The 14,379-nt window shown below is 46.7% G+C and overlaps 3 protein-coding genes across 3 annotated transcripts; 2 read left to right on the top strand and 1 right to left on the bottom strand.

Annotated features, from left to right (window-relative positions):
- The first annotated feature begins 2,784 nt into the window (after positions 1-2,784).
- LOC109735442 (uncharacterized) lies at positions 2,785-7,033 on the top strand. Its single transcript, XM_020294657.4, has 3 exons — positions 2,785-3,389; positions 3,618-3,838; positions 6,213-7,033. Exons 1-3 carry the CDS (start codon positions 2,933-2,935, stop codon positions 6,855-6,857), a joined length of 1,323 nt encoding a protein of 440 aa, XP_020150246.1. The 5' UTR covers positions 2,785-2,932; the 3' UTR covers positions 6,858-7,033.
- A 495-nt stretch (positions 7,034-7,528) lies between these two features.
- On the top strand, positions 7,529-9,995 carry LOC109735434 (SWR1 complex subunit 6). Its single transcript, XM_020294648.3, has 4 exons — positions 7,529-7,787; positions 8,145-8,247; positions 9,134-9,237; positions 9,443-9,995. The coding sequence occupies exons 1-4, from the start codon at positions 7,677-7,679 to the stop codon at positions 9,644-9,646; spliced, it is 522 nt and encodes a 173-aa protein (XP_020150237.1). The 5' UTR covers positions 7,529-7,676; the 3' UTR covers positions 9,647-9,995.
- Positions 9,954-13,844, bottom strand: LOC109735427 (putative laccase-17). Its single transcript, XM_020294639.4, has 4 exons — positions 13,629-13,844; positions 13,370-13,521; positions 13,046-13,290; positions 9,954-11,331 (listed from the first exon to the last, which is right to left on the bottom strand). Exons 1-4 carry the CDS (start codon positions 13,731-13,733, stop codon positions 10,130-10,132), a joined length of 1,704 nt encoding a protein of 567 aa, XP_020150228.1. The 5' UTR covers positions 13,734-13,844; the 3' UTR covers positions 9,954-10,129.
- Positions 13,845-14,379: the final 535 nt, after the last annotated feature.

A 14,379-nucleotide genomic window follows, 5' to 3' on the forward strand; every position in this document is an offset into this window, starting at 1 on the left:
CCCAGTTGGGCCAGGTCCAGTGGGGGCGCTTTTGTTGTTTTTTTTGTTCTGTTTTGTTTTGCATTTTCTTTTATTTATTTTCTTTCACCTTTTAATCCATTTTAAAATACTTAGGCATTTTCTAAAAAGGAGTTTTCTCCACAATAATTACCAGTGGATTATTTGGCACCCACCGAACATTTTTGTTTTGACGTTTGAAAACTTTTATCGTTTGATTTAATTTTAAATTTGAATTTGACTCCGTTTCGAAATGCTGCGAGGTTAGCAACACTAACGGAGGTGACATGGCAAGATTAGCGTGAGATTACTGTAGCATGATTATCCGGGCGTTACACATACTCATCGACATGCAAGTCGTGATTCCTATTACAAGAACAAATCATCGCCCACAACTACTTTGTGTTCTACTCGTGCATAGAATCTACGCATAGACCTAGCTCATGATGCCACTGTTAGGGATCGTAGCAGAAATTTAAAATTTTCTACGCATCACCAAGATCAATCTATGGAGTCATCTAGCAACGAGAGAGAGGAGTGCATCTACATACCCTTGTAGATCGCGAGCGGAAGCGTTCAAGAGAACGGGGTTGATGGAGTCGTACTCGTCGTGATCCAAATCACCGATGATCCTAGCGCCGAACGGACGGCACCTCCGTGTTCAACACATGTACGGTTGGGAGAGACTTCTCCTCCTTCTTGATCCAGCAAGGGGGAAGGAGAGGTTGATGGAGATCCAGCAGCACGACGGCGTGGTGGTGGAAGTAGCGGGGATCTCGGCAGGGCTTCGCCAAGCTCAGCGAGAGGGAGAGGTGTTACGGGGGGAGAGGGAGGCGCCAGGTGCTTGGGTGCGCAGCCCTCCCTCCCCCCTTTATATAGGGGCCCTGGGGGGCGCCGGCCCCTAGAGATCCAATCTCAAGGGGGCGCGGCGGCCAAGGGGGAACTTGCCCCCCAAGTCAGGTGGGGCCCCCACCCCCAGGGTTTCCAACCCTAGGCGCAGGGGGAGGCCCATGGGGGGCGCACCAGCCCACTAGGGGCTGATTCCCTTCCCACTTCAGCCCATGGGGGCCTCCGGGATAGGTGGCCCCACCCGGTGGACCCCCGGGACCCTTCCGGTGGTCCCGGTACAATAGCGGTGACCCCCGAAACTTTTCCGGTGGCCGAAACTGGACTTCCTACATACAAATCTTTACCTCCGGACCATTCGGAACTCCTCGTGATGTCCGGGATCTCATCCGGGACTCCGAACAACTTTCGGGTTACCGCATACTAATATCTCTACAACCCTAGCGTCACCGAACCTTAAGTGTGTAGACCCTACGGGTTCGGGAGACACGCAGACATGACCGAGACGACTCTCCGGTCAATAACCAACAGCGGGATCTGGATACCCATGTTGGCTCCCACATGCTCCTCGATGATCTCATCGGATGAACCACGATGTCGGGGATTCAATCAATCCCGTATACAATTCCCTTTGTCAATCGGTATGTTACTTGCCCGAGATTCGATCGTCGGTATCCCAATACCTCGTTCAATCTCGTTACCGGCAAGTCTCTTTACTCGTTCCGTAACGCATGATCCCGTGGCTAACTCATTAGTCACATTGAGCTCATTATGATGATGCATTACCGAGTGGGCCCAGAGATACCTCTCCGTCATACGGAGTGACAAATCCCAGTCTCGATTCGTGCCAACCCAACAGACACTTTCGGAGATACCTGTAGTGCATATTTATAGCCACCCAATTACGTTGTGACGTTTGGTACACCCAAAGCATTCCTACGGTATCCGGGAGTTGCACAATCTCATGGTCTAAGGAAACGATACTTGACATTAGAAAAGCTCTTAGCAAACGAACTACACGATCTTGTGCTATGCTTAGGATTGGGTCTTGTCCATCACATCATTCTCCTAATGATGTGATCCCGTTATTAATGACATCCAATGTTCATGGTCAGGAAACCATAACCATCTATTGATCAACGAGCTAGTCAACTAGAGGCTTACTAGGGACATGTTGTGGTCTATGTATTCACACATGTATTACGGTTTCCAGTTAATACAATTATAGCATGAACAATAGACAATTATCATGAACAAGGAAATACAATAATAATCATTTTATTATTGCCTTTAGGGCATATTTCCAACATGCCCCCTTCAAGATGTTCATGAAAATTAAACGAGCCGAAGGCGCCGTGCTTCAATTTAGTAAAGTTATACAAACCATGCCTCTGCTAGTATACACCTGTGCCTATGGAGAATTCACACATTGACATTCAGAGGATTGAGCGATGCCTTTGCAGTCATCACGACCGTGCGTCAAACCATGTTTTTTTCTTCGTGTGTGTGAAAAAGTTGCTGTTTTTTCCTTACTTGAAAGGTCACATTTGATAGTGTTGGTAGCCCCGCTCGTAACTAACCCATAAATCTCCATTCGCCGGAAATATAATGGGAGCAAAAAGGGAAACAAAGAACCGACACGGTTGGCCGTTATTTTTGTTTGTGTTATCGCACGGAAAGGAGAAATCAGAAAATTCTAGTAGTTGGAAGGTTAAACTGCAAAACACACAAAACCACAAACCGAAAAGGAAAAACCAAGAACGCCGGCTGGTTTTTCCTCGCGGAAGCACTCCACGCGCGACACTTGTCACCCGCGGAGCGCTCCGGAACCGCTCGTTAACTAGTTGCTCTTGTTTGTTTCCGGTGTCAACATAACGGGCTGGGCCGAGATGCCGAGTCACGTTTTCTCTGAAAATTATAAACCGAGTCACATAATTCGTTATACGTGTGAGTTTGGCCCACCTGAACTCTTCAACTAACGGACGGAACCCAACTGGCTGGCGCCTGAATCTAGGTTTTCTTTCCTCTTCCCCACCCTGGGGAAAGTAGGGTTCGACGGGAACAATCGAACTTGGCGAGAGCTGGTGAGATGGAGACGGAGACGATGGAGGCTGGAAGAAAGAGAGAGCGTCTGATGGAGACGGCGAAATCGGGGAGAAAGCGGGCGGGGAAAAAGAAGGCGTCGAATGCGGTGTCGTTTTTTATGCAATTGACGGTTGATTCAGCGAAGATGGTCGAAGAGGGAAGGCTGAAGCGAGCGGTGGCGAGGCGGAACGAGGAGAACTCCGGCGTGGCGCCGATCGTGCCGGAGGCGCTCACGGAGCAGGAGCGGGCGGCGCTGCTGCAGGAAGAGATGGCGAGGGAGAAGATATTGTCGCGCGAGCGCTCCCTGCAGATGCACGCGGAGAGACTAAGGGAAAAAGAGGAGAGGCCCCGGGCGCCGCCGGGTCCGAACCAAGAAGACGAGTCTGAACAGGATTACAACAAGTACCGGCAGATCTGGGACATGAAGTGGTCCAAACAGTACGGCTCTTTCGAGGACACCAGTGAGCACTTCTCTTTCGTTTCTTCTTTGTTTTATCTGTTTTGATCGATTGATGTTCCTACAAAGTTCATAAGCTGGGTTTCAAGTTTTAACATTCTGTAGATATATAGATGTATAATTGACAATTGTATTGTAGGATTATTAGAAGCTGACAACAACTGTAGATTGGATTATGTCGATTCCTGCCAATTTTGTTCTTTTACTGAATCTGAATCTCCTGTACATGCAGCGTCGATCCCCGCCATGTGTTTCACGGACAATCCTATGCCTCATTTCACTGTCCACCAGACTACCATGCAGATCTTCTCAGTCAAGGTCACGGAAATAACTGGCGGTTTACAGTGGCCCCTCGATGTATTTGGCATGATCGCCATGCGCGACGACCTGGATCATAATCGCAATATTATCTTTAACCGGTCAAGGGACAACTGCCAAACCCTCACCCAACAGGTTATATATTTGGTCCTTCCTGTCATGTGTAATGCAATCTTTGCTACTCCCTCCGATCCATATTATTATTTGCTTGTCGCTGCTTAAGTACAAAGCTAACCGCAGAACACATATCGGAGTGAGTATTAATAATATCACAATGCTGACCACAGAACACATATAAGTAACCACCTTGTAGCAGACTAAAAGCTTGCCAATGAACATAAACATGTGAATAAGAAAAGTTCAACATGGGAAAGTACAACACACAGATATTTGGTTTAGGAAAATCCATTGAACATTGCTAATGTATAAATTAAAAAGAGGCTAAATACAAGCAACCAGCATGTTCATGTACATCACATCACATATAAGCATGTGTGACATTCAACCTTGTTTTTGTATGTTGACTTAAGTTGATTCTTCCATAAACTGTATTTGCATCTTCCATTCGTTGGTGAATGAGTTTGAATTTATGCTTTGGATGCCAACTTGGTAAAAAAATCTATGAGACCGGGTCTCATTCTAAGGCCGGTGAGACCCATCCGGAAGTGGATCAAGTGTAAGCACATCCAGACTTGGGGACAGATGCGTGTAGTTCAGTTATAGAGGGATCCAGTGAGCCATATGGAAAAGTCTTTGCACTTTTTACCTGACCCTGACCTTAAGAATCATAGGCCTTCTACATGGCACAGTGCATTAGCAGACATTTGTGTCCCTCAATCTGTTTGAGACTAACGTTGTTCTCATTTCTGTTTGATAGTTTCTGGCGTTACTGTCTGAAATTTGGCAATTTACCTTGACAGTGTATTATGAATTGTAAGTATGACTTGCCAGTAGTGTTTTCATATCTGAATGCCTGCACGTTATACGGGAATATAGAAAGATGCCTAATCATGTCACACATCCGTCTCTATACAAATTTAATGCCCATGAATACTATATTTTAGTTAGACAAGGCAAAGCATCTTGCGCCATATAGGAAATAGGAAACAGTAAACTCATCATATGACATAATTTGCAAACCTTAAAGTAAATGACGAAAATCGTGGGGAGATGGCACCACCAACCAGAAACATATGTTCGATCGTGGGGAGGTCGATTGCCAGGCTCACCATCACAACCAGCTCAAATGTTTGCATTGAGTAAATACAAAAGATATGCGTTTTGCACATCTGAACCACAACAACTATCATTTTTCTGTGTTACTAAGGGTGTGTTTGGTTTGTGCCCCAATTAGCTGCACCAATTTTTTTGCATGACCAATGCTAGGGCATGACCAATTTTTTGGTAAGTTGATCTTGTTTGGTTTAGATCCATTATACTGACATTTTCTTTGGCGAAATCAGTAAGCTTCCATTTGGTTTACATCCAACTAACTTGGCACACTTTGGTAACTAGGATTGATCAGTGTTTAGTGTGATTGCAATTAAGTTTTAATTAAAAAGAAGGGACACCTGTTAAGAACACACTTAATTAACTACAATGTGCCAAGTGAAAAACGGACGTGTAAAAGTACACACTGCGCATCACATGTGTCCGTGGAAATAATGCTGACATCCTTTACTGAACTAAGACAAAGTCGTCGCCATAGTATAGTATTTTGATCCACGGTCTTTTGTTGAAACTGGGATAACTTGGGGAATACTAGCTAGTGTTTGGTACTTTGGGTTGTTATTTGGTTAAGCAGGATTGGTTACCGGCCTCTACACGGGATTAATCGATCCAGAGGTCTGGTAGTACAACGTACGTGCGTGATTTTCCCAGCCATTTAACCTGCCACACTAATTGTGTTGGATAATCACCAAACACAATGAAAAGCATGCGAGGGCAACACTCCCAGTTTTTGGCGAGCATTTTCTGCGCCCCTGGAGCGCCTGCGAGTTGGCAAAATTTACATGGGAGCTACCTGGGCTGGCTGGGCATGCCAAATATTTGGCACCGATCCAAGCAATGACCAAATCTTATGGGCCAACCCATTTTTTGGTAGGGTCACCGTTGGTTGTAAACCAAACGTACCCTAAAACCTTAGGCTATTATTCTCTGCCAGCAACTAACATCATTCATGGTATGCACTTCACATCGATAAACCATTTTGTGATGTTTTGAATATTGTGTTGTTTACTGTTTACCTAGTTTCGGCTTCAGTTTACTTTTAGTTTGAATAGCTAGTTTAAATATTCTTGTCGACGCAACCCAATTTATTTGCGCTTCTCAAATTGTCTTCCTGTAGTTTCTTCTGGCCATCTTCCACCCATTTCAGTTCGAGTCATTGTAGTTAAGTTCCACTTGATGAACGGATTAATAATCCATGGCTAATCGCTTATTACTTCAATAGATGTGTTCCATAGGAGCATTGTTATTTACTTAATTTGATTGATGGTGTTGCATGCAGGGTCAACATTTGGTTCTTACAGGTCCTGCTCGTGCTGTTGTGCACGAGGGGCATCCGTCTGTGTACTTTGAGGCCATTCTAAAAGTTAAGGGCGCTACCTGTTCAGAGGACAGAGATCTAAGCCTCCTGATCAGCCGCTGCAATATCCGTCAATCGCCATCCAAATCGCTTGTGGGCACCAGATGCTACAGAAGTAAGCTCAGCACACTGGAGCTGGCATATGGTATCATCGTCGCTTGCGCCGAGGCCACCATCGCAGTCGAGGTGGTCGAGGGGTCATGGCCGCAAGGGTTCCACGGCCAGTTAACTGCATGTACTGCCAGTGTGCCCCACATGAAAGTCTTGCTGCTCGATTCAGGCGAGAAAGAGGCCGTCGCTGGCGACAGCGGCAAGATGGAACTCTCGCGCCGTGTTGTCTCTGTTGAAAGGTCTGGGCGGCTCATGGTTTGTGCTCTGTTGTCTCGTGGTGGTGAGAAGGTCGTGGAGGCTGAGACGTCCTTTGCACCATTGGAGGCTGGCAGAAGCCATGGCATGCTTGATGTTGGGTCGTGTAAGCTGCGGGTCACGGTGGCCTGGTCGCCAATTCTGAAAGGCTATCCACTTCGTGGTTTTTCTCTACCTTCCAGCGAGGCTGTTGCTAGCTAGTGTGGAGTTCATGTTCATCCCATGGATCTTAATAGTGCTTATTTTTTTGGCGATCTAACAGTGCTATGTTAAATATATTCTTTCTGGAACAAAGGATAGCAGCTATTGCTTAGAGCAACTCTAGCAGATGCTGTATATTTCCGCCCCGCAAAACCAATTTGCAGCTCTCCCTAAAACAGATTTGTGGTATCATGAGACTTCAAGTGGAACAGATGCCGCAAACCCGTACTGCAGTACTCCGCTTGACCCCGCGCGGTACCGTAAATCTGTTTTAGTTAGATAGGCAAAATCATACCGTAAATCCGTTTTAGTTAGATAGGCAAAATCATGATTTTGAACAATATGATTTAAATAAAACAGCAATATAAATCAAACTTATTAATTCTTTAACATCATACAATACAATAATCCTCTTAATTACAACAAATGTTTAAATCTAAATAATTAAAAAAATAACAACATGGTTTGGAATTAAAAGAATTGTTGAAATCACACATGAATACAAGTAAGATAAAATAAATAAAATGGAAGTGACATAAACCTGGCAGGAACAAGGTTCCCATTACCTAAAGCGTTTTTTTTAGAAAACTCCCTAAACCGATATAAACCCTTTGTAGCAAAATGGGCTGGCCCATGTTTCGCCGGCATTTTGCTGCAACGAGCGGCAAATAGGGAATAGCCTGCCTGACTGAGGGCTGGATCACGAACTCCCTCGGAACGACAGGGCCCAAATCGATCCCTCAAGCCAGTCCCACATCTCCTCCCCCGCGCCACCGCCGCCGACCGCCGTCCGCCGTCGCCGCGCGCCGGGTGCCCAAGATGGACGGGGAGGAGGAGAACTCGGGGCCCTTCCGCCGCACGAGCTCGCGGACGCGGCGGATGGCCTCGCGCATGGCCTCTGCCCTCTCCAGCTCCGACAACCGCGCTCAGGTAACAATTCCTACCTCCTTGGATTCCACTTTCACCCGTGGAACCTCCATATCAGCAAGCGGTGCTCATTCATTTCTCTACTGAATTCGGCTTCGCCTTACCACCGAGGGGAAGCTCGCTGCTTCTGATCAATGTGGTGGTTTCAACTTCAAACGGCTTCAACCCTAGCAGAACTCTTAAAGAAAACAATCTTTGTTGATTCGCCTGTTTTTTTGTTTCTTAGGCAGTCTGTCGTTGATTTAAGATCACTAGTTACTGCTAGTTCCTGCAAATTGCTGTGCGTCTTGTCAGTTTAGATGCTACTCCTTATGTCAGTTTCACTAAATTATGTGTCTTCATATCTGTAATGCCATGTAGGCTGCTTTGGCTCGTCTTGATGCGCTTGAGAGTGATAATGCTGGGGTTGAGGTGGTGGATCTCAACGATGATGAGTATGGATCTACAGATGAGGAGGACCATGGTTGGTTCCTTTCTCTATTATTTTCAGGGGGCATTATTCTCTTCTGTGGTTTTCTGAAGTTTCAAGGGAGTTGCAATGCAGTGTGTACATAAACAAACTTTGCAATCTACTCCTAGTATAAATAGCAAAATGGCTTTGTGCCTGTACCTCAGGTATTGGTATTGCTTCTAGTATCAGAGATAACACATTCACGTACATAAATTTTACAGAAGAGGAAACACATTCTGTTTCCGTTTCTTGCAAAGAGAATGATGAACTATATAATTAAATCGATCTTTGTAACACCATCCTGATTTTTTTTGGGTTGCCATGTGCATCTAATGCATTTGATAAGAATATAAGAGCCCAAGTTATGCACGGGTGGATTGAATTATTAACCCCTGTCATGCATGCCCTGTTAGATTGTCTCACTATTGAGCATCATGGTTTGAATGTAAATCATTACAATCACCATGCTGATTTAGCATTTCGGTGTAGAATCACTCCCTCCATTCTAAAATAATTGAAGTTCTAGGATTGAACTATTTTATGTCTGGCCATGTCTATGACAAAAATTGCAAAGATCTACAATATCAAGTATATATAATATGAAAATTACTTCACAATGAATCTAATGAAGCAAATTTGGTACTCAAGATGTTGATATATTTGTATATAGACTCTCTCAAACTTAATGGAGTTTGACTTAGGAAGTTAGGATAAACCTAGAACTTCATTTATTTTGAAACCGAGGGAGTATTATTAACACTGAGGGAGTATTTTTTTAACATACTGAAAAGTTGTGTATGCTGCTAGCTTTTGAGACAGTGCATGCGAAAAGAATTTTTTTAAAAACTATACGATGTAAGTGCTAATTTTATTTTGTTTCTTACTTGGCCTTGTGTAGTTTTGATGCAAAAGAAGCAATCAAAGAACATGAAACGCAAGACAAGGCAAGGAAAAGCTTTGGAGAAAAGGGCGGTAAGATCTTTCATGGATGCTTTACAAGAGGTGAGTAGAATAGACGGGTTGGATGGGAACTAGGAAATTGTGGTGCAAATTTCTTTCTTGACATATACACCCTCCGTCCAATAATATAAGAGCGTTTTTGACACTACACTAGTGTAAAAAACGCTCTTATTTTATGGGACGGAGGGAGTATCTTTCTTGATGGTAACTAGGGACTTAGAAGATTTTTACCCCTGAACTGTTGCAGGCAAATCTGGAGGCCTTGCCACCTCATGTCCCAACATATCTGAGGGCTGCTGTGGGTCCACCGAGCACTTCATCCCGTCGCCATTACTGCTCTGTTTGTGGGAATTCTTCAAATTACACATGCCCCAGGTGTGGAACACGGTTCTGTTCTTGCCGCTGCCAAGTCATACACAATGACACTCGCTGCCTGAAATTTGTGGCTTGACCCATCTACAAGTCTGTGGAGCCTGGAGTTATGTTCAATGCAGTCTTGCCCTGTGGGCATGTGGCGCCTAATGATCTGTGCTTTTATCAGAAAGAAATGCTTATTGTACAGCTAGCCAAGTAGTAGCCAGGCAGATCTTTTTGCAGACCGACACCATTTCTCCTTTAGAAATGTTGTGTGGCTGGTGGTTGTGTACTTCAACGCAGTGCAGTGGTAAATGATAGTTGTACTTTATTTGGCACTAAGATTGATTTCAGTGTACGATTGGATCTCATGATGCAGGAAATTCTAACTGCAAGTGTTCCTCTAGTGTTCAACAGTATCTGAATAACATTTTTCTGACTGAAAAGTATCTGAATTACATTGAAGATATTTCGTAATGAATCGAATGTAAATAACTAGAACGCGGCAACAAATGTGAGAATGGTACATTGCCCCAAATAATCAGTAGAACTGAGCAAAAAAAAAAAGACTTTGATTTCTTCAGCAAATTGGCAGGTCTGGTGGGGGTGCCCCCAGGGACTGCAGCTCTCCTACTCCATCCTCGACCAGGAAGGCCATGGCGAGGCCCCAGGTGATGTGCACATCCAGATGGCAGTGCATCAGCCACACCCCGGGGTTGTCGGCGACGAACCGGATGACAGCCCACCCATTCAGCGGGACGCCCACCGTGTTCCTCATTGGTGGGTCGTCGAGGTTGAACTTTGCGGTGTCGGTAGCGGCATCGAAGTTGCCGAAGCCCTCAGCGAGGATGAAGAAGTCGTAGCCATGGGTGTGGATAGGGTGGTTCTCCCCGGCGAAGATGTTGGTGCCCTGGAGCACGATCTGCACCACGGAGCCGTACTTGAGCTTGTACACCTTGGTGCCTGGCACGGGCTGCCAGAGCGCGCGGCTCACATTCTGCGCCGTGTAGTCGAACTGCACCGGCGGGTTGGCGGGGAAGTCGGTGGTGAAGACGCCGGTGGCGGCGGCATCGCCCTGGTAGTGTGCCTGGAGGATGGAGACGGTGGAGGGGAGAACGAAGGAGGCGTTGTTGATGCTCGCCGCGAACCGCGTGTTGTTGGGGCCGCCGCAGTTCTGTCCGCTGGAGCAGTTGAAGAGGCCGACGCCGACGGTGAAGAAAAGGTCCTCGTCGACCGCCGAGGGGAGGCCCACCGAGTGGAGGTTGCGCAGGCTCGTTGTGAACGTGGTGACCGTGGCCGTGTCATTGTACGCTGGGAGGGTCGGCATCGCCGGGCTCGCCGTGCCACCGGCGCCGTAGTCGAAGATGGCGGTGGTGGTGGTGTTGTCGAAGGGCACACCCTGCGCGCTGGCGTAGGCGCGGGCGGCGAGGTAGTACCGGCCCGGCGGCTGGTCGAAGGTGACGAGGACGTCCGTGGTCTGGCCGGGCCCGAGCACGATGACAGTGGTGTTGTACGGCTTGAGGTAGGAGGCGTCGGCGCCCACGACGGTCATGGTGTGGCCGGCGAGGGAGACGAAGAGCTCGGTGTTGAGCGCGGCGTTGATGAAGCGCAACAGGTTGGTCTCGCCGGACTTGACCGGGAACACGGTCGTGTCTTGGGAGGAGCAGCTGTAGAGGTCGCCGGGTTGGCCGTTGACGGTGATGGCGTCGGAGACGTTGGGAGCTGCACCGGTGCGCGTGGCGGTGCGGATGACGTCGATGGGGTTCATGTCCCACCACTCACCTGCGCGCATGCAGCCAGATTATTAGTTGCAGAAAACGGTACTGTACTATCTATCTAGCTCTTCTTTTTTCCTCTTAAACAATAGTAGTGGAAAATAATAGAGAAAATATCTCTCTCATTCATATAGGAAGAAGGCGTACCACTCCACATATTGAACAGCTGAAAATACTAAAAGGGGAAAAAAGTCAATTGGCTAGCATGCTGTACCACATGTTTTTTTAGGCATGCTGTACTACATGTTAGGCCTATTGTTCCATGTCGGCCACACACGCAACAACCAAAATAATCAGCCAAATTATGAAATAAATGACAGCCATTTTGATTATTATGCAATTACAGACTTTGTTTATTGCGAATCTATGCAATTACGGACTCAAACTTTCAGGGAGCTCTTCTTGAATGCAATTACATGTTGGCTATTTAGACTTGCTAGAAATAACATTACAACAAGATATAGCCAGCACTTGGCTCTACTATTAAAAGTACTTCTCCAAAGATTATTTTTCTTTCAAACCCGTTTCGAGAGAACATTAGAACATGTTGAAACTGGCCTTTATGCATGCTTTCTCTCTTTAGAATTCCTTTTAAGGAAATAATGTATAAGAGGCTCGGCCAACCAGACATGGAACATTTTCATGATGATGCATGCATCCTCCTTTGATTTGTCTGAATATCTTTGGAAGCTAGAAAGGCGCTAGTATCTGAATTTCTTAAGGCTGAAGCAAGTATATTTGGTTCCAAGACCAAGAGTGAGATATATATGCACATGTTTCCTAGCTAGCATGTGCATGCCATGAGTAAAGAAGGATCTCACATACATGCATACATGCACAATGATCTTGCTCCATGGTAGTAGCTATCCAATTTTTTTTCTTTGTCATGGGTCATGCATGCATGGTTTTCGTTCGTCTTGGACCGACGTGATAGTATAAATTTCGGTGCTAAATTGCACATGCAATCCTGGAGGTTTGACTCTGGGGTAAGCAGGTGGCGCCAACAGCCAACCAACCGAAAGCATGCATGCATGGGAATGATGACAGCCGCTAACACGCGGGAAAAGCAAAGCCCCTCCTAATTTCGCTACTTTGGAACAATGCACTGCACGGGATCCATCTAAATTCCTTTCTGTCATTTCAAGAGTCCACTACTACTACTTGTATTTATACACTAGTACTATGTATAACTAGTTTATGTGTGTGAGCATCACTGCCTATTTCAAGAACCGTAATGCTATTCAGCGAACGTCGGCTGAAGGAGCATGATAAAACATACGTCCTTTACGGCAACTTATGTTATCTGGAATATGTCAATTCCTTCAAGTGAACACAACAAATTTTGCAGTAAATCCTTTGTTTGCTAGAATTTGCCATGTGTTTATAAAGAAATTGCCATAAAGAAACGTTCACATTAAGTCGGTCCTTCATGCCACAGTAGCCTTCATCAACTAGAAATAGAAGACGACACACGCCAATTGTACGACACCGCGTCAAACGCAGAATCGAGCATCGGCCATGCTATGCTGTGCACTAGGTCCTGGTGTAAAGGGGGCAATGCTATCATTGTGCCGAGGACTTGATCGACACGCGCTAGTGAAATGAAAGCTACTCCCTCCGTTCCGAGTATTACGCAATTGCAATATCTGGTGCAAAAACTTGTAAAGTGCAACAACGTATTGACACGGAGAGGAAAATAATCTGCGTGCGTGCGTGCGTACCGAGCATGATGGGGGCGAGCTCGCCGTGGAAGTCGAAGGGGTAGGGGACGGGGTCGCGCGGGCGGATGATGAGCGCGCCGTAGACGGTGGCCCTGAGCCAGGAGCTGTGCGCGTGCCACCACAGCGTGCCCTCCTGCCCGGCCACCGTGAAGCGGTACGTGTAGCTGCCCCCCGGCCGGATCGGGCACTGCGTCACGAACTCCGGCCCGTCCGACCACCCCGTCCGCATCTGCCGCACGCCGTGCCTGCACGCCATCCATTGCCTCCATTGATCAGCAATTGCCATGCTTTTTCATATAGTATATGATGAGAGGTAGTACGTACCAGTGGATGGTGACGTTGTAGGTGGCGTTGTTGACGACGCTGACGACGAGGGAGTCGCCCTCGTTCAACTCCACCGCCGGCCCGGGGAACTGCCCGTTTGCCGTCACGATGCTCCGCGAGTTGCACAGCCTCGTCACCGCCGCCTCCTGGATCTGCATACATACATAATATGCACCAGCAACGTCCATCAGAATTCTGAGCCGCCAGCCATTAGTGAATCTGCGTCAACAAGGGAAGAGACCGACTGCGCATTACTCACCACGAACTCGTGGCGTTGCTCCTTAGCGGTCGCAGGCCGGGAGCAGCAGAGAAGAAGAGCGGCAGCAAGGCCAAGGAGCGACAGGGAGCAGACTGAACTCGACATCCTGACCAAACACTGCTCTGCTCCCTCCTGCTCACTGGCGCTTGATTTGTGTGCAATGCAATGCAATTCATGCAAGGGACCAGCTCCCCTTATATAGGGGCAGGCAGGCAGGCAGGCAGTCCACTTGTTTCTGTGGTTGGAATTGGAAAGCAAAAGAACCAGTGGGTTGATCATGTTAAATGACCATGTTAAAATTGCTCAAACGAGCAGTAATTTTTCTTTTTGGCCAACTCTGCTTCTTTTGGCTTACCTACCGATCAATGTGGTGGAATGTTAAGTCGGCGCGGTTAGCTTTAGTAAACCTGTGATGATGCTTCCATCACAAGTTAAGCCTTTCTCAGAGGATGATGAGACCTACTCAACTCCATCATAAGAGCTACCCTTCCGAGATCAGCTAGCGATGAGTGCCATATTGACTGTGATAAGTGATAACGATCTCTGCTTTGCTAAGTAGTAGGATTAAACAAAGGCGGTTGTGAGCTAGAGGTTGCTTTCATCTGTATTATTAATCAGTCTCAAATTGTGTCAAGCTTCCTTCCAATTATTCTGATTCCCAGTGGAGCCACTAGTCCCACACTCCCACCCCCACATAGTACGTCGTGATTAATCAACAATTAAAGGATCCTTAGCTTTCGTTTCATGTTGT

The sequence above is a fragment of the Aegilops tauschii genome, chromosome 5 (genome assembly GCF_002575655.3).
Source record: "Aegilops tauschii subsp. strangulata cultivar AL8/78 chromosome 5, Aet v6.0, whole genome shotgun sequence".
In the NCBI taxonomy this organism is placed as follows: Eukaryota; Viridiplantae; Streptophyta; class Magnoliopsida; order Poales; family Poaceae; genus Aegilops; species Aegilops tauschii.

What these genes read in the sequence shown, in the direction of transcription:
- LOC109735442 (XM_020294657.4), top strand. Translation starts at nt 2,933, where the DNA reads ATGGAGACGGAGACGATGGAGGCTGGAAGAAAGAGAGAGCGTCTGATG. An exon ending in CGGCTCTTTCGAGGACACCA is followed by an intron (nt 3,390 to 3,617) that starts GTGAGCACTTCT and finishes CTGTACATGCAG; the next exon opens with CGTCGATCCCCGCCATGTGT. An exon ending in GCCAAACCCTCACCCAACAG is followed by an intron (nt 3,839 to 6,212) that starts GTTATATATTTG and finishes TGTTGCATGCAG; the next exon opens with GGTCAACATTTGGTTCTTAC.
- LOC109735434 (XM_020294648.3), top strand. Translation starts at nt 7,677, where the DNA reads ATGGACGGGGAGGAGGAGAACTCGGGGCCCTTCCGCCGCACGAGCTCG. An exon ending in GCTCCGACAACCGCGCTCAG is followed by an intron (nt 7,788 to 8,144) that starts GTAACAATTCCT and finishes AATGCCATGTAG; the next exon opens with GCTGCTTTGGCTCGTCTTGA. An exon ending in TACAGATGAGGAGGACCATG is followed by an intron (nt 8,248 to 9,133) that starts GTTGGTTCCTTT and finishes GGCCTTGTGTAG; the next exon opens with TTTTGATGCAAAAGAAGCAA.
- LOC109735427 (XM_020294639.4), bottom strand. Translation starts at nt 13,733, where the DNA reads ATGTCGAGTTCAGTCTGCTCCCTGTCGCTCCTTGGCCTTGCTGCCGCT. An exon ending in AGCAACGCCACGAGTTCGTG is followed by an intron (nt 13,522 to 13,628) that starts GTGAGTAATGCG and finishes GTATGTATGCAG; the next exon opens with ATCCAGGAGGCGGCGGTGAC. An exon ending in GCTCGCCCCCATCATGCTCG is followed by an intron (nt 11,332 to 13,045) that starts GTACGCACGCAC and finishes GCATGCGCGCAG; the next exon opens with GTGAGTGGTGGGACATGAAC.